General features: G+C 50.8%; 1 protein-coding gene across 3 annotated transcripts in view; it reads left to right on the forward strand.

Annotated features, from left to right (window-relative positions):
* BCORL1 (BCL6 corepressor like 1) overlaps positions 1 to 14,374 on the forward strand; it is a 58,736-nt gene extending 44,362 nt beyond the window's left edge. For all 3 annotated transcript variants that reach the window (XM_070290802.1, XM_070290804.1, XM_070290803.1), the window contains 5 exons: positions 1,267 to 1,433; positions 2,181 to 2,326; positions 9,018 to 9,095; positions 10,098 to 10,251; positions 13,571 to 14,374. In XM_070290802.1, coding sequence (XP_070146903.1) covers positions 1,267 to 1,433; positions 2,181 to 2,326; positions 9,018 to 9,095; positions 10,098 to 10,251; positions 13,571 to 13,853 — 828 coding nt within the window. In that variant the 3' untranslated portion in view covers positions 13,854 to 14,374. The remainder of the gene's footprint in view (positions 1 to 1,266; positions 1,434 to 2,180; positions 2,327 to 9,017; positions 9,096 to 10,097; positions 10,252 to 13,570) is intronic.
* The last annotated feature ends 4,216 nt before the right edge of the window (positions 14,375 to 18,590 follow it).

Raw genomic sequence — 18,590 nt, forward strand, 5'->3', positions numbered from 1 at the left:
GCTCTGAAGTGTGGAAATGCTGGGCTATAGAGTAGGTCTTCCTTTTTTTTTTTTTCTTTTCTTTTAAGGCTTCCAGTACCCATAACTGACTCATTTAAAGACAGCTGTACTCCCAGCCAGGTGGGTTGGCATAAGAGAGCCACCTTGACACTGTCTCACTGGCAAGCCACCTATCTGTCTTGAGCACCTAGTGTGGGGGCCTGGATAGCTGCCAAGGGAGATCTAAAGAAAAAATGATGACCAACCCTTGCCCTTTAAGTGAGTTTCTTTTACCTGGGGCCAAAGCAGGTAGCAGGAGACCATAGGTAAACCAATCAGGACAGGGCAAGGGCAGGTTGGACAGCCTGTGACAGGAGGAAGGGAAGGAGGAGGTGTCTGAGGCCAGGACAAAGAGGTGATATCTGCAGTGGTGGGAAGGGTCGGGGCTTCGTGACCCCCTGGGTAGAGACAGTGTGAAGTTCCATGTCCAGAAGGCAGCACCCCCACGCAGGCACACAGGCTCTAGCCAGCCAGCCGGTGTGCTAGCTGTCAGTCAGGATGGCTGAGTCCCATCTCACCGGGACCTGGAGGAGCTGACGAGAGGCTGCTGGTAGCTGCTGTCAGCCTCTTTCCCTCAGAAGAGGGACTGCCTCTCCCTTCTGCCTCAGCTTATCTACCACAGCTAGCTAGGCTGCTTCTCAGCCTGGAGTCCCACTTATCGTCCTGTCATCTCAGCCCAGGGACACTGATCATTACTATGGATGACTGACCACCCTGGATGATGCTCAGAACAGTCTTCATTTCAGGGGAGGGCTGGAACTGACTGCCCTGGGATACACATCCAGGGATGCTACTTACACCAGTTCTTTCTTCCTTGTTCTCAAATAACTGCCAGAGGTGGTGTTTGCCAGCACAAGTCTCATTTCTCTGGTCTGGGGCCGTCTCACAAAGCCCCGGATGAGGGAACGGGCAGTCAGACCATGGAGGCCTGAGGGTGTGAGCTCTGGGTGAGCAGGTGAGCCTCTCTGAGGGGCTTACACCCACAGCCCACACCGTGATCAGTGTTGTCAGCCATTAGAAATGTCTCCGCTCTGCTGAGGACACTGCCCAAAGCTGGCACCTCAGGACTGATTTAGTTGACAGTAGATTCTGAGATCTGCCCATCAGTCCCTGGACTAAAGAGCATGTTCTGAGACTCTTCGGACACGTGGAGAGCTTCAAACCTAACCCAGGTGACTGAAAGAGTTTGGCCTCTCTTTGCTCACGGCGCCCTCCCTATCCCCACAGGACGTTGTCCTCTACTGCCTCCAGAAAGACAGTGAAGATGTGAATCACCGCGACAATGCAGGCTACACGGCCCTGCATGAGGCTTGCTCCCGGGGCTGGACTGACATCCTGAACATCCTGCTGGAGCACGGGGCCAATGTGAACTGTAGTGCACAGGATGGCACCAGGCAAGAAGGCTGCCCTCCCGTCTCCCCCACCCCTCTCCCCTGCTCAGCCCCTCCCTCAAGAGAATCCACCCCACTTCAGGCCAGGCTGGATGAGTCCTTGGTTGGCCAGTCCACGTTGCCCACTGATGGGAGGCTGGGGTTCTCTGGGGATCATCCCTGGCACTGTCTTCAGGCAGAATCTCAGGCTTTAGGAATCAGAAGGCTGATCTTGAGGTAACATCCCAGATTTGATTCTTGAGTTGATCTCTATATACTTAAAAAAGGGACACCTGCCATGTCTTAAAGAAACCGCACCCATTCTCCTGTGCTGTATGCGAGGGCCTGCTTCCTGGGCGAAACTGACCCCTGAGCTGCATACCAAGTGGTGGTGGGGTGCTTGGATCAGAGGCTGTGGGCTCTGCTGGGCTACCTGCTGGGTGTGCGAAGCAGCTCTGGGGCAGTCATCTGGGTTTTCCAGTCATATCCCCCTGAATCTTCTCTAAGTTTATCCTCAGTTAGGGGCCTATTCTCCCCTGAGCTCCAGAACAACCAGCAGAGCGCCATTGGGGAACGTAAGAGAGAGAACTGGGAGGGAGGAGAAAGAGGCAGGGAAATATGGAGGGCAGTGCAGGCCAGCAGTGGCTCCCTGCCCTCTTCCCCATGTTACGCTGGGCTCCTCTCACTTGCTTTCCCTGCCAAGGTGGCCTGAGGCCTAGACACCCCAGTTCCCACTTGGGCCCTGCTGCTCTCATCTGTGTCACCTTGCAGGCCAGTTCACGATGCAGTGGTCAATGACAACCTGGAGACCATCTGGCTTTTGCTGTCCTATGGGGCTGACCCCACGCTGGCTACCTACTCAGGACAGACAGCCATGAAGCTGGCCAGCAGTGACACCATGAAGCGCTTTCTCAGTGGTGAGTATGACCCAGACTCAAAAACTCATTACCGGGGCTCTGACCCTGAGTTCCCGAGATACCCTTCATCTCACTCATTTCAAGCAGCTCCTACAAGGGGCATTGGCTCTCCTCACATGTTCATTTTTGGCAACTCAGAAATCTCTATGAACTTTGAAAAGTCAGCAGGCAGCTTCCTCTTGTCCCCATACTGCGAGTGTCATTGCATGCATCTTCTTCAGGGCCCTGGTTGCCCTTGGGGACCCCTTTTCCCACTCCGTGTGTGAGGTAGGCCCCTCTGTGGGACAGTGGCCCCACTAGAAGTTTGAGTTTGGGGCAAAATGTGTGGACTTGTGCTTTGAATGGTCTGCTGGTTGCAAAGAGGTGACACTTAACAGTTTGCTTTTGTTTTTGCACTTGCACTTTATCTCTGTTGGTGATCAAAGTTCAACCCTTGGGACCCCTCCACAAGCTTTATTCCTCACACCCTGTGGTAACTGTGATGTTCCCTGTGCATCCTCCTATTCTTTGCTCTTCCTCCCTCACTTGCCCCCTCTGGAAAAGTAGTGTTAAGGCCCATGGCAAGCACCACAAACGAACTTGCATTTGTTTTCTCATTAGTGGATGACAGGTGTTTGTCTGCAGTTAGATAGCTCTACGGAGTTGGGCAGTGGGAGGAGGGAAGTCTGGCTTGGGCATGCTCAGTGGAAATCTCCTCAGACTTGACCTCTGAATAAAGGAACCCCACCTCCTGTGTGATATTACAGCTTGGCTGTTGCTCCAGCAGTGACTTCTTCAGCCTGCCTAAGTGCAGTTGGGTGGATGGAGCAGCTGGAGGTTGTGTCACTGATCCTCTTCAGAGGCTTCGATGTTGATGATAGAGCCCCTCTTATGCTGGAAGCTGGCAGGACCAAGGGTTTGCCCAAGGCTGTTTCCTCTCTCCAAGACTGTGGCCTCAGTTCGTACCCCGCCCGCCCCCCCCCCCCCATCAGGTACAGTCCTAGGCTCCCAAGCATAAGCTCATTTGTTTATGGAATACAGGTTAACCAGGCAGCTGATGATGGAGGAGGAAACAAAGTAGTAGCCTGAGCCGAAGGTCCCCGTGGAAGGAGGACTAGGTGGGAAGGGTCTTCTAGGTATTGAAGGAAGGGGAGTGATGGGACGCTGTGAGGGAGGCCCTGACCTCTGCCTGGCTGCCCCCATCCAGTCCACAGCCAGGCTTCCGCCCCACAGCCGGACTCAGCCTCTCGGCTGAGGCAGGAGGACTGCCTCCTTCCTCCACCGGCTCTGGGGCCCAGGCCTCTCTGTGAGGGCAGAGCCACGTGGGACACTCCTTCAGGCATTTGCTCTGGGCTAGCGAGGACTCTTGTTCAGATTAGCTGGACCATCACTGGGCTGCGTGCAGCTCGGAGCAGGCCACCCTCTGTGGCTTCTTCCCGCACACCGCTCTGCACTCTCCTCCACACGAACGTGTGTTGTCTGCACTCCACTCACTTCCCAGGGAAAGCTGGCACGCAGGAACACCCAGAGCATCTCAACATGACAAAAGCGCCTCATGAAGCACTCCTCTGACCAGCAGGTCTCATCCAGAGGCTTCTTTGGGCTGGAGACCACTCTCCTGAGGGCTGTCTCTAACCTCCGTGGTCACAAAGTCTTTTCTTCGTGGACTCCTTCTCCAAAATCCCCAAAGAGTTTGAATGTTGAAACCATTTGAAGTAGTTAAAAAATGAGAAGTAAACACAGTTTTCTCTTTTCTCATGTCTGTTAGCTAATCCCAACTACTGGAAAGCCTTTGATGCCTCCTTAAACTAACTCGAGTTCTAGTCTGTGCTGTGGACACAAGAGAAGACTTTCCTGAATTCTGGCATTTCCTCGCCTCTCCAGGCTGAACACCTTCATTCAATTCTTGACATTGTTTCTCAACTTTATGGGCATGGAGCTATAACTTCATAATGGGGGCCAGGAGCTGAAAGGAGTGTTAAAACTGGGGGCCACCTCTTTTCCATGCAAATACTGAGTGCCAGTTAAAGGCAGAGCTCTGACTGGCCATTAGGGAAAGTGCTCAAGCTGGTTAGGACCTTGGCAGCCAGGGAAGCAGGCACTGGCAGCAGTCAGTAGGCTCCGGGAGGAGGGACTTGAGCTAAAAGGCTGTTTTGAGGGGATAAGAGGTTAACACTTAGGGTTTTTAAGGTTGAGGAAAACTCACCTAACAGAACCATTTTGAAGTGAACAATTCAGTGGCTTTTCCTACATTCACAATGTTGAGTAACCATCACCAGGAGCTTTTTCAATTCCTCCAATGGAGTGTCTCTCTTGTTTCGTATCAGCTCCCTACCTCTCCCCTGCCCCGAATCTCAGGAAATGACTGGGTAGAGTGGCTGCTGGAAGCGCCATGAGGTTGAAGGTTGGGGAGGCGGTTCCCTCCTCTGGCCTACCTCCCTAACTGCTACACCTCGACACACCAGTGTGGACTTCTGGATTTCTTTTTACCTTGCCTGTCTGGCTGAGGTAGTTAAAAAGCTCTTTGCTGTTCATCCCCAAGCATTTGCCTGACCAAATTCCCCACAGATTCATTGTCTTCTTCCTTCCCTAGTGGGGATCCCACGGGGCAGCAGATGAAGGCAAATCCCTGTAGGGTGTCAAGGGCGGAAATGGTGCCAGCATCAGGGTTGTGCCTCATGTAGAGCATCCCTCGTTTTGTGCAAGTTTCCTCTCCTGGAAAACTCGAGGAATCAAATCCTCATTTAAATACACAGAGGAGTGGCATCCTGTAGTGAATTCTTTCGTAAAGCAGAAGATGCTGGTGATTCGTGTGGGTTGACAATGTGGATATTCCTCCATTGCCTTTGCTTAGCATGAGGCCCACGTCTCCTGAGACCCTGAAGGGTATAGTGCAGCTTCTTCATGTGTTCATTCACCCATGTGTCTATAGAGCACCTGTTAAGTTTCAGGTACAGTTCTGGGTACTAGAGGTCAGACAGTGAACCCTTTGTCTCTCATCCTTGTCCTTGGAGAACCAAGCCATCCAAACCTTCCAAGAGGCCTTTGGAAGAGCTCCTTCTTGGGCCAGATTACAGGCAGGCATGTGGCTGATTTCCCTTTGACCCTTTGAAGAAAAGAATAATATGCAGCCTAACCGAGGGAAAACAGACTGGTTTTTCGTCCTCTGTCGGAAAGAATGTGGGAGCTGGGGGGAGTTGTTGCAGTTTGGGTTGGGGCATTGGAGGAACTCTCAGGACTGCTTTTCCTTCCACCGATGAAAGGGTTAGTAGTTTACCATTTGAGGTCACTGAATCACAGGTTTTTGTTTTTCCTGCCAGAGACCTTGGCCATATGACCCCCTGTCGATGAGTGTTTGTTTTTTGTTTTCTCCCCTTTCATGTCCCTCAGCTGGTGACTTGGTTGTAGGAGATGGGCAGGGGTACAATGGGACCCTAGGAAATACAGAAACTTCTATTGCCAGGGCCACCACTCACATTGAATACTTAAAAATATTTTTTTAATCAAGGCAAAATTCATGTAAGATAAAATTAACCATTTAAAAGTGAACAGTTCAGTGGCATTTAGTGTGTTCACCATGTTGGACAACTACTACCTCTGTCTAGCTCCAAAACATTTTCATCCCCCTGAAATGAAACCCCCAGAGAAGGCGATGGCACCCCACTCCAGTACTCTTGCCTGGAAAATCCCATGGGCGGAGGAGCCTGGTGGGCTGCAGCCCATGGGGTTGCTAAGAGTTGGACACGACTGAGCGACTTCACTTTCACTTTTCACATTCATGCATTGGAGAAGGAAATGGCAACCCACTCCAGTGTTCTTGCCTGGAGAATCCCAGGGACGGGGGAGCCTGGTGGGCTGCCATCTATGGGGTCGCACAGAGTCAGACACGACTGAAGGGGCTTAGCAGTTAGCAAATGAAACCCCATACCCATTGAGCAGTTGTTTTCCACCCCCAACCCCAGCCCCTGGCAACTACATGTCTACTTTGTCTCTTTGGATTTGCCCATTCTGCACATTTTGTATAAAAGTGAGTCACACAATATGAGGCCTTTTGAGGCTCACTTTCTCCATGTAGCATCATATTTTCAAGGTCTGTCCACATAGTGGCATCTTTTTAATGGTGACTACTATCCCCTCTCTGGATAGATCACATTTTCTTTTATCCATTCATCAGTTGAGGGACATTTGGGTTGTGTCCACCTTTTGGCAACTGTGCCTAGTGCTGCTGTGAGCACATGTGAACAAATATTTGAATGCAAGTTTTCAATTCTTTGGGGTATATACCTAGAAGCAGGATTGCTGGGCTGAGGGTACTGTTTGAAGGCAAGGATAAGAGAAAAGAACTCAGAGTTACAGGAAGGACAAGGGAAAATCAAGGAAAAGGACTCCCTCTTCATCCTGACTGTACATGGAGACACATGTGGAAACGCGCCTCGAAGCTGCCCTGTCAAGCACACTGCGACGGCTCCTTTTGTGCACCACTTGTGGGCCAGTTCTGACTTTGGCATCTTTGTCTGTGCCAGTTGACTTCGGGCTATCTCAAAAGGCACATTCACCTGCAAATGTGAGGAGAATTAGATGAGTTTCTGGGGGCCTCCAAAGGCAGGTCCGAGAGAGGAGCCCTGGGAGTATGGTGAGCGAGGGCTGCTCTGCTGGAGTCCTCTGGTGACTGCAGTCACTTGAATGCTTATGTGCCAGCCCGCAGGCTAAACAAGCCCTTGACTTTCTAGTCTCGCCTTGTAGTAGTTTCTCCCCGCTCTTACTTCCCCCATGGTGTTTATTATGCTCTTACTGTGCCAGGCACCTGTGCTTTGGAACTGGGGAGACAGTGATGAGCAGGACAGACGTAGTCCCTGACTTTGGGGAACTTACAATCTCAGTCCTTTGTCTCCAGGACACCTACTGCAGGGCGAGGCACCAAATATAGTCACCTACTTGACAGATGCCTTTGGAAGAAATTACTTCCAACTCCCAAATGGCACAGGGTACAGAAGAGGAGATAAGCTGGCATCTGGGACCTCAAGAGTTTTTCATGGAATACTCAAAAGATCTCATATATGTGATGAAAGATTTTCTACTCTGGCTCCTCAGCGATTACTTTGAAGCTTCTCTCTGACTGTCTTTTCCTCTCAGAAGAAACTCCTCATCTCCTAGGGGGTTGCCAAAAAACAAACTTCTTTCAGTAGCTCACAACAGCTGATGGGCACTTTTGCTGATAGAATGTGTGACCCAAAGGGAAGGTATCCTGGAATGTGGTGGTGCCTTCTATCCAGGGACTTAGCTCTGCTCCTTTAAGAGTAGCTACCAACTTCCTCCTGGGCTTTGCTTTTCAGGGGACACCTCACCCAACCTGTGCCCTTTGGACTCTCTCCTGTCCTATTGCTCAGGTGTCACTTGAGGGCAGGTGGCAACCATACACAGCTAAATCAACTTGCCAACTGTACTGTGTGGCACATTGGCAACCACTGGGCCATGTGCCCACAGATGATACAGTTGAATTTGTCATGGAATCCTGCTTTTTGTCCACATGGAGCCAAGAGGTGAAACAATTCATCTAGATGCTTAGCTAGGAAACAGGGAGGCTAAGAGGTAGCCTCATGTCAGTTCTCAGATTGTGTAAGCAAAAGGTTGTTTGAAATGGTCTTTTAGGGAGAGGGAATTCAGCAGTCCAGTGGTTAGAACTTGGAGCTTAACCCAACTTAGGCCAGGGTCTGGGTTCAGTCCCTGATTGGGGAGCTAAGATCCTGTAAGCCACGAACCCCCCAAAAAGAAAAAGCGCTAAGTCCTAACCCCTTGGTCTCCTTGTTTCCTAGTTTCATCCATGTTGTAGGTAACATGTCTCAGTACTTCATTTCTCCTAATGGCTAATTACTATCCCATTGTGTTAATCTTCATTTTGTTTCTCACTTCATCAGTTGAATGACATTTGAGTTGTTTCCACTTTTTGGAGATTGTGAATAGAGCTACTCTGGAACATTCATGTACAAGTTTTTGTTTCAATACCTGTTGTTAATTCTTTTGGGTATTGCTGTGGAAGCAATAGGTTTTCATGAGGATAAACTTGGTCATCCCCCCCACCATTCCATGTTTTCAAGGACGAGACAGAAGGAATTATGCTTCCTTTATTTTCCTTTGAATTGGCAAGATCACGATTGGATATATGAACATTGTGACCAGCAGGGGACTTAAATCTTGGGATGGATCTAGGATTCGGCTTGCAGAGTAATGCCCTACATCATTTGAAGAAGGGGTCCCAGGCCTAAATGCCTTCAGACTGATCATGTTAGAGAGCAGGCAGGCTGGGTGGGGCCTGCTGAACTGGAGAACACACATGTCCCCTCTCCCTCCAGCCAGCTGATGACATGCAGTAATGTAGATACAATGTTGCCAGAGCTCTTGATTTTTTTTCAAGGAAACTTGGAAATCCGAATTTTTAAGTGAAATCTCCCAACTTTAAAATGTTAGAAGTTAAATTAAATTGTGGAGGTTTAAAACACTGGGCCAAAACCCAGGTGGTCACTGGGCTAGATTTGGCTCTTGGCACCAGTTTGTAGCCTCTGATGGATAGCAGATCTCTCTGGGGTCGCTCCTGGCCCTCTTGTGGTTCTTCCTTCCCATCACCCATTCTCCTAATGCCAGATGAATATACTTTGCTTCTAGATTCCTCTTTTAGTCTACCCCCTGTTCTCACTGCCGTTTCTTCTTTCATCAGATCACCTCTCAGATCTCCAGGGCCGGGCAGAGGGTGATCCTGGCGTTTCCTGGGACTTCTACAGCAGTTCTGTGTTGGGTAAGCTTTAAGTGGATGCTTCCCACCCTGGTCTATGTCTCAGATGTATGGGATCTGCTTTGGGTATCACTGATTCTTCTCAAAGACAGGAGTGACCCAAGGGAGGTAGCCCTTCTTCACCTGCTAGTAGCTTACAGACCCTTTCACCCCCAACTCCAGCCCATGCTTCTCTCAGACTCAGAACTTGGTGGCCAAAATCAAGAGATGCCATTGATTTGGACAAAGCCATCCGTCATTAGCCCTCTACCACTCCCCACCCTGGGTACTTTGTAAATTCTCTCTCTCCCAAGCTCCCTTTCTCCTCCGTTGCTTGTCTTAACCCTGCTGGAAGCCCCCATGTGCACTGTCGCCTCTTCTGGTATTGCTCACACTCAAAAGGGACCCAGCCCCCAATCTGGCAGCTACCATCCCTCCCTACCCTCTCCCCAGGATGCACACAGAGTTTCTGAGAAAGCTGCCAGCTCCCAAGTCCTTAGCTCTGGCCTGAGCCCTCCTCTGTCAAAAGAGTAGTGAGCCTTTCCCTGTGGCTGTCATCCAGCGCTCACCCAGATTGAGGAAGGTGCCCACTCCTAAGTTTGAGGGAAGCTGGAGCAGGAGAACAGGGCACACCCGAACGTACAGCTAGGAAAGGTCAGAGGCCTAGTCCCTGCCACTGGGTTTCTGGGGACCCATGCAGGCAGGTGGGCAGCTTTCAAAGCTGCAATTTGAAGGGCAAGTATTTTCCTTTGCCTCTGACTGCTGATGGTAGTTTCAGGCTTCTGTCTCCAGCAGTTGGGCAGCAAATCCTTCACACCTCCTTGCTTTTTTCCCAGTTGAAAAGTGGAGGAGTGTAATGAATCTGTGGCCACTAAGCACTACCTCCCGGGTCTAGAACGTTCACATGCCCTCCCAAGGATCAGAGACATTTGGCCCCACCCAGGGATCTGTATCTTGTTGAGCTTTTCTTTTCTGTGGTATCATGCATGTAGCTAAGTACTAATTCCCTATATGATGTCTTTACAGAGGAAAAAGACGGGTTTGCCTGTGACCTCCTCCATAATCCTCCTGGGAGCTCTGATCAAGAAGGAGATGATGTGGAAGAGGATAATTTTATGTTTGAGCTCTCAGATAAGCCTCTTCTCCCTTGCTACAACCTCCAAGTGTCAGTGTCCCGCGGGTGAGTGTTTGAGTGGTCTATGGGGACCGAGTGCTAGGATCCTGGGAAGGATGGAGTTCTCCTGCAGGAAGCTGGGACCTGGAGAACAAATGCTAGAAGGAGAAAATATGACCAGTCCAGCCTGACTCTCCAGCCCAGATTAGATATGTTCAGAATAGCTCTAGGTGCATTGACTATGTGTGTTTTCCAAAACCAAAATCTAGATTCACTCTGAAGAATTTTTGTGCTGTTTCTGGGTATAACAGATGATCTGGGAGATATTTGGGCTGGTGAACTATTAGAATCTCTGAAACATTTTTGTGGTTTCTGGGGACAGCCAGACAGAATATTTGAAATTGAGATTCTTGGAAAAGCCAGGACATATGCTTGCCATAGCTGTGGGGCCACTGGGGTCCTTAAGTAATCCACAGGCTGGTTGCTCATTGCCTTAATGGTGGTGAGGTGATGGCATTGCTGCTGTCCTCTCAGATTACCACACATATTATAATGAGGATCACCCATTTTCAGAGACTGAAATATATGTGGTACTTAGCATTAGAGTGGACCCAGTGTCACCTTTATTTGATGATTCAGAAGAAAGCTCAGCAGCCTGCAGGGCCATGGCCGTGCTGGTTAGGAGGATACAGAATACACTGTCCTTTTGTTCTTGTGCTAGTGCTAAGTCGCTTCGGTTGTGTCTGACTCTGTGGAACCCTATGGACTGTAACCCACCAGGCTCCTCTGTCCATGGAATTCTCCAGGCAAGAATACTGGAGTGGGTTGCCATGCCCTCCTCCAGGGATCTTGGCCTCCATCATTAAGTGTCCTCTTCTTGGTGTCTTCACATATTTCAAAACCTTTGCAAACACTTTTAAGTATGCTTTTTCTTTGATATCTATTTTTGAAATATCAGACCCTGTGTTTTTTTAAGTGAAAGCACATGAAGTGCACACAATGGGGGGCGGTGGGCAATGAAATAGGAACCCTTTGAGGGAGCCCCTCACTTGGTGACTCTAACCACTAGACCACAGTTTCTTTGCATCCCTTCCCCCCTGGCCTGATAAGAATAAAAATAGCCTCTATGATGACACTAGTAGGGCTCAAGTTTCAGGGGCTTTTGGTCCTTATTCTTCTGGGTATAAGCTGATCCCTGAGGGCGGGGCTGGGCCTCTGGGATATAGTATTGCACAGTTAATTAATTCCTCCAACATATTCAGCACCTCCTTCTCTGAAATAGGATCTTGTGCCGCAGGCGGTAAAAGGACCAGGGTAGTGTGCTTTAGGTGCAGACAGAACAGGGGCAACCAGGGGCTGAGCGTCAGTAAGCAAACTGGGTGGCAGGTGGGTATTTGGTTGAGAGCTTGGTCCCAGTAGAGCTGGTTTTCTTGATGCTACATTCTCGAGCACTGCTTCTGAATCTGCCCTTCCACGCAAATGTGGCACCGTGTAAGAATTAATGGTCTTCAAAGCAGGGGGTGTTATATACTGATGACTCTGAGGCCCTGTGGGCTTCAGAAGTGCCTGCTGACTCATCAAAGCAAGACTGAATTCTGATCACCACTGTCAGTGTTCTGAGGGGGTTTTCCTCCATTCTTTGAAAGCGATGTCCAAGGATCTGGCATCTGAACCCCCTTTCTCTTAACCCAGAACACCCCATTCCCTGCTTGTGTGAGATGATAGAGGTCACTGTCATTTGGAAGAAATGCTGCCTTTTAAGATTAGGACTGTGGGTCTGAGGATAATTTTTAGGTGTGTACAGAATAGTCAATCCAGAATCATGTCTTAAGCAGTTGCACCAGGTCAAACCCAGAGTGCTGGAATATAGCTCTGGCCTTCAAAGACTCTCCAGTCTGGTATAGGGCACAGACAAGCATACCATGAACTCTAATAAAAGACCACATTCCTAAGCAGATTTATTATTGTTAATAAAGGTGTCAAGGGAAAAATATAAGTTCCAGTCCACCCCCAAATTCCCCTTCCTGGACCACAGAGAGAACCACAGTTTGCATTTCTTTTATATTCTTTCTGAAATGGGCTCTGTTACCGGATTATAATAGGGGTACAAACCAAGTGCCAGGAGACTGTGGAAGATGGGACAAGTAACCAGTTCCATCAGAGAAAGGCTTCACGGGTGACAGGGTGTCTGCACTGGGCTGCCGAGGAGACAAGGATGGAGGGTATGGCATGAGCAAAGGCACTGAGACATTCAAGTTCAGAAAACAGGGCTAGTCCTGCATTAAATGGCTGGTACTTGGTGGGGTGGGGGTATACAGCCTGTGTGTGTGTGTCTGTGTGTGAGTAAGAGAGAGAGCTTGGGTGGAGATAAGGCCAAAGGGGTTGAGTGAGGTTTGTTTGGAAGGTCTTGCATAATAATCATGCTAAAGAGTTTGAAGAGTTTTTTGCTGGAGATACTAGGGATCTGTTAAAAGTGGTTTAGTGACCGAGTGAAAAGGTCTGATTTTCTTTTTAGAAAACGAAGAGTAACTGAGGATCCAGTGAGGGTGGGTGGGGGGTGTGGAAGAGTGACTCTTGGCAGAGGGAAACCAGTTAGAAGGCTGATGCAATATAGTCCAGGCTAAAAGTGGCAAAGGCTGGAAGTGGGACAGTGGAATGGCGGATGGCGAGGAAAGACAGCCTTGGAAACAGGGGCCACTAACATGGGGACACAGCATTTCTTCCTGGTTTAGTCAAAGCTAGCGTTTGGCCCTGGGCGGCCTCGCAGCCCCCCTCCCAGCTGTCCCCAGGCTGCCGCCCAGTTGGGTGTGCTCAGCAAAGTCAGACTAGCTGTAGCTGTAACGTGAGCTGCAGCCCTGCAGAAACGTTGGTGCTGCTGCTGGAGAAAAAACTTGTCTAATGCATTCCAGAGCCAAAGAGAAATGCCTTTTGGATTACCCGCAGTTTAGGCCTTTCTCCACGGCTCCCCCTCTGCTGGGGAAGATCTTGGAGAAGAAGGAGGCAGGGGAAGCAGGGGTGAGACAAGCAAAGGGAAAGCAGACAGGCTGGCAGGGCTTGCTGGGGGGCAGAACTGGTCCCCACAGAGGGTAAATCCCAGGTCACCTGGGCTGTGAGGGCTGGGGCCCCTGCTCAGGGTTTATGGTTCTGGAAGGCCCACTTACCCCCTATTCCCATTTTTTGGAAGGGATCAGGCACGGGTTGAGTGCTTGCCATTGAGCTAAAAGCCCGGGGCCTGCCAGCATAGGGGACAGGAGAAAATTGTCAGCTCTGCGACACCCAAGCAGTCAGGGGCTTAGCGGAGGGGTAGCCAGGCCAGCGCCCAGTGCCCGCCCCCCACCCTGTCCTTTCTGCCCCCTCCCTTAACTCTCATTCTTGCCTTTTCCAGGCCCTGCAACTGGTTTCTCTTTACCGACGTCCTGAAGAGGCTGAAGCTTTCCTCGAGGATCTTTCAGGCTCGGTTCCCGCACTTTGAAATCGCCACCTTGCCCAAGGCTGAGTTCTACCGGCAAGTGGCCTCCAGTCAGCTGCTGACCCCCGCCGAGAGGCCTGGAGGCATGGATGGCACCTCTGCCCCGGGCTCCTCTGAGACTGTGGAGCTGGTGCGGTACGAGGTGGAGCTGCTTCGGCTCCTAGGGTCCGAGGTAGAGTTCCAGCCTTGGAACAGTTGACCCGGAAAATAGCCCCTCCCTTTTCTTCTTTCTCCTCCCAAGTTCACCCCTCCCCCACCTCCTATGTTTTTCCCCCACCGAGCACCAGACTGCAGAAAGAGGCAATAATACGGACCAACAAGAAGCCGCCTTATCGATGCCAGCATTAGTGACTGGATTTTTTTTTTTTTTTTTTTTGGTTACAGTTAGTTCTCATCTCCCTGTCATCGTCATTGTTGTTGTGGTTGGTGATGGGGGTGGAAAGTTGAACTCCACGTCTGAGGACAAGAGGTCCCAGGGGTGGTGGGAGGTGGCGCCAGGGTCCCTTGGACTGGCCTCCTTGCGTGTGACCAAGACCAAACCCAGGGCCCTGGGTGGCCACGGCCTGTCCGGAAGAGAAATGAGAAAAGCCCAAATCTCTGAGCGCCCCCTCTGTTCCCCTGTGTTCTTTTGTCTTCCATAGTATTTATTTTATTAGTATTTAATTTGTATTGTTTCATTGGTTTCTGATAAGTCTGTATCACTGTGACGATTTGAGACAACTTGTTGTATTGAGGGACTTTCTTCACCTCCTTTCTTTGTCTTTCTTGATCAAGCTCTGAAGCTGTTTCCTCCCTCTGAAAAAGTTACTCCCAGGTTTTTTTCCACCACTGGGGAGGAGGCAGGGAAGGGTGGGGGCCATTGACTTGTAAAACTAATGAAGGTGGTTGGTGCTGGCCCAGGTGTGGGGGGTTGGGGGTGAATCCTGAGGCTTTGGTGCTCACCCCCCCCAATCCCACCCCCCGACCCCCGTTCACCCCCCCTGCCCTTTGCAGCAGCCCTGCTGTTTGGAGATGCTTGTTTACTGGGGGAGGGGAGGATTGTGGGAGTAAGGGATTATTAATAGGTTACTCTAATGGAGAGTTGAGAATGGGTCTTGAAGGTCGCCTCCTCCTCACCGTCCTCACTGCCCTCAGAGTGCACAATATAGGTTTGTTCCACAGTTTCTTCCCCTGCACCCCTGGCCACCCTACCCCACCCGGGCCTTGCCCTCCCTGGATACTGAGCCTCTCAGCTCCCTCTTGCGCTTGTCCCCATCTCTCCTCCTTGCCTTTGAAGCATCCCTTTCTCTTCTCTCTGTCCTCAGCTCCTTCTCCCTCTGCCCCCCCGCCCCCAGTTCTCCTTTGGAATTCCCAGAGGGCTCTGGGATTTCCTGCCAGATGTTGAACCCAGGCCTCAGCTGTTTTGTAGGTGAGGGCAGGAGACTGGTCTCCCGCCAGGCCCCACTCCTGCTTGGGGACGGGGTGGGGCTGCGGGCCCGGCCCTACCAGGTCTCCCTCTCAGCGCTGGGTTTGTTGGTGGAGAGAGAGAAGGAGGGGTTTGGGCTGTTTCCTTGCCCCAGCCCCAATGCCCCCCAGTGGCATTGTCTTTCCCACTCTTGTTCTTATTTTTCTACCAATTGCTATTTTTCCGAACAATCCTTGTAGAGAGTATGTACCATCCAAAAGCAGGAGGGCCTCCCTACGGCCAGCTCTGGTTGGAGATGGTACAGTTTTATTGTACAGGTGCTAAAACAACAACAACAAAAGAAGAAAATGGAAAAAAAAAAAAAGACAAAAAAAAGGCAAAAAAAAAAAAAAAGCCAGTTTGAGGATGGGACAATCTGTTCTCTGGAGACTCCTGACCCTCGCAGGAGGATTGTTGGTTATTTTCTTTGTATTGTGTTTGTTCTTTGTTCCCAGGGGGAAGTTCTAGGCCCCCTTCTGTAGGACTGCTACCCACCTCCACCATACTGCCCAGTTGGTTTTGAACAGTTGTTCTCCCTTTTTAAAAAAAATATATATATATATATATATAAAGTTGAGGGGTTTTTTTGGGTTTAATTTTCTGGTTTTGTTGGGGTTCATGGTATTGTGTGGTTTATTTTATGTTTGCCTTTACTTTTTTGCATTTGGGTGTGTATTTTGGCTGCCCTTTATGTTTCATTTAAGCAACTGGCTGTGGAGTCAAAAACACTTGCATACTGAAAAACCTGTGTCAGGGCTTCTGTCTCCTGTCTCTTTTCTCTGCTCCCCGTATTGGCTTTTCTGTAGTTAAAAACTGATGAGTATCCCTATGAAGTCAGTGGGGAAAGCCCTCACCCTGCTTTGCAGTTTGGGGTCCCTATCGGCACAGCAATTGAGAACAGGTAGAGTGACCAGTGAGGATTTGGGTCACTTTGGCAAGATCTGGAAAGAAAGGGAAAGGCAGGGACAAATCCTGGGGAGAATTGAGTACCTGCATCCGTTTGGTAGGCTGCGTGGGCGTGTCCCCGCACGTGAGCACACATTCCTCCTTCCCCAGAGGAGTATGGTCAGAGGGAGAGGCCCTCTGAGGTGGCTGTGAGGGATGAGCCTCTTTAACTCAAGGAAATCACCTGCCTGCCAGCACTGCTTCCTGCCCTGTGTGAGCCTCAGACTTCATGGTCTTGTCACTCACTGCCCTCACTGTCTTGCCGGTGTCCCCTCTGCCCCCCTACATAGTGCAGACCTTCCATGGGTCTGCTTTCCTAAGACCCACCTGCTTTGGAGGCAAGATGCCCATCCTAGACTTTACAACTTTTCTCACTTCTGAAAACCAGCAGTAGAAAGTATGATTGTGACATGGTGACTGCTGGCTCCAGAATGAGCCTGTTACTGTTTGAAGGGAAGGGATGTCTGTAGGTCTGGGATGAGGCCCTTGTAAGCTATGCTCTTGGGATCTCTCACTGTGGCTGCCGTGTCTGGAGAGCCGTGTCATGTACTAGCCAGGGGGTCTCTCTGTCTGGCCAACAGGAATCCAGCCATCCTGCCCCAGGAGTGACCCTTGAGTTGCTTAGATGGAGGAGCAGCATTAATCCTCCCAATTGGCTTTCATTCCCCACCTCCTGATCCTGAGGCCTCAAGGCTTCCCAACAACACCTGAGGCCATGTGGTGAATGTGAGGATCCAGCTAAGCCCAGGATGCTTTGGGAGCTCAGCTGGATGGGCAAGGGCACAGGGGTGGCCGGAAGTGATGCCTAGTTGACAAGTAGGAAAATGGGAATTGGGGTGGCAGGGAGGAACCCTTGAACTAAGGGGACATCTGAGCACAGGCTTGGAGACAAAGAAGAAGGGTAGTAAGTGCAGAAAGCTACAACCCACTTCAGTGTCACTGCAGCTGGAAGGTACAGGTGGGGAAGGAGAGTGGAGGAGCCCTGCCAGCCATGCCAAGGAATGTGGCTTTGACTCTTGCCTGAGGTGATGGGGAACCAGGGAAACTCTAAGCCAGGGAGTGACAGAGGTTTTTCCTTTTTCTTTTAATACATCGGTAAAATATGTTGGAGGTAGGACAGGCAGAGGGAGGGAAAAAAGGTGATTGCCTGATTCAGAACAAAAGATGAAGGGAGAGCCTTAGGGGGTATAAAGATTTCCATTTAGGGCAGGATGGAGACGCAGTGGGCAAAGGAATAGGTGACGGTCCTTTGCGACTCCTGGACAGCCCTGGCCATTTGAGTGTGTGGGCATGCACACACCCCTTTATTTATCTGGAGAAAGGAAGAGAGTTGAAAGCCACACCAAACAGCAGTTTCTTATTTCCTTGCTTTTGGGCTCCCTTCTCCACACTTTTTCTGGAGCCCTCTCACTGCTCTTCTGCCAGAGTGGGAAGACCAAAAATGGAGGAATGGGCTGTGAATCCCATAAAGCAAGAGGTGAGTGTGCATTCCCTGGTTTGGACTGGGGAGAGGACGATCGCCTCTTATTAAACGATCTAATCCTTTTCAGTGTGGTCTCAGGGAAAGAGCCAGCCTGCCACTTCCCACCTAGGCTGATAGCGGGTGAGAGAGAACCCAGTATTTCGAGCCTTCATTATTCTATCTGCCAAATGGGGCCCAATTTACCGCCAATGGAAGAAAAACATACTGAGTAACCATAGCTGTTTAGCTGAAGTTAGTTCCTCCGACTGCCAAGGTCACGAGCCTACAGTTGATGGTCTTACCAGAGTGCTCCTCTTTGAGGTGCTGGGTTAAGAGGGAGACTCTCGGAGTCTCCATACTCCGAGAAAGGATGATCCGTTTTCACAGCAGCCCTATTTGGGTTGGGGGAGGGCGGCGAATTGGGCGGCAAACTCCTGCCCCTTGCTTACTTTAACCCACGACGGGGAAGACTGCTGGGCATTTTATTGTGTCCCATCCCTGCTCTGGTGGCTCAGACGGTAAAGCGTCTGCCTACAATGCGGGAGACCCGGGTTCAATCCCTGGGTCGGGAAGATCTGGAGAAGGAAATGGCAACCCACTCCAGTATTCTTGCCTGGAAAACCCCATGGGCGGAGGAGCCTGGTAGGCTACAGTCCATAGGGTCACAAAGAGTCGGACACGACTGAGCGACTTCACGTTCACGTTCCCTGCTAAGACAAGTGCGTGTGTGTGTGTTTAGGGAGGATGGAGTCCGCCCCAAGGGCAGTCTGCTTAGCAGCCAGCGGGAGGCGCCAAGTGCTCGGGCCTTCTGGACTCCGCCACGGAGCGGGGCGGACTCCACGTGTTCCCCTAGACCACCGGTTTCCCCGGCGAGGCGGACTGGCAAAGCCGCAGCGTTGGGCAACCGGACTCGGATGCCTCCTCGGCCGCGCGCCGGCACCCCCGTAGCTCGGGGTCTCGCCGCGGGCGGTTGGGGCCCTCCGCGGGCAGAAGGCTGTCGCGGGCGCCTCAGTTGCTCTCCGATTTCAAGGTTGAAAGCGGTGCTGCGTGCAACTGTAGCTAAAGGCAGTCTGCGGTGGGAGGTG

The sequence above is a fragment of the Ovis canadensis genome, chromosome X, assembly GCF_042477335.2.
Source record: "Ovis canadensis isolate MfBH-ARS-UI-01 breed Bighorn chromosome X, ARS-UI_OviCan_v2, whole genome shotgun sequence".
In the NCBI taxonomy this organism is placed as follows: Eukaryota; Metazoa; Chordata; class Mammalia; order Artiodactyla; family Bovidae; genus Ovis; species Ovis canadensis.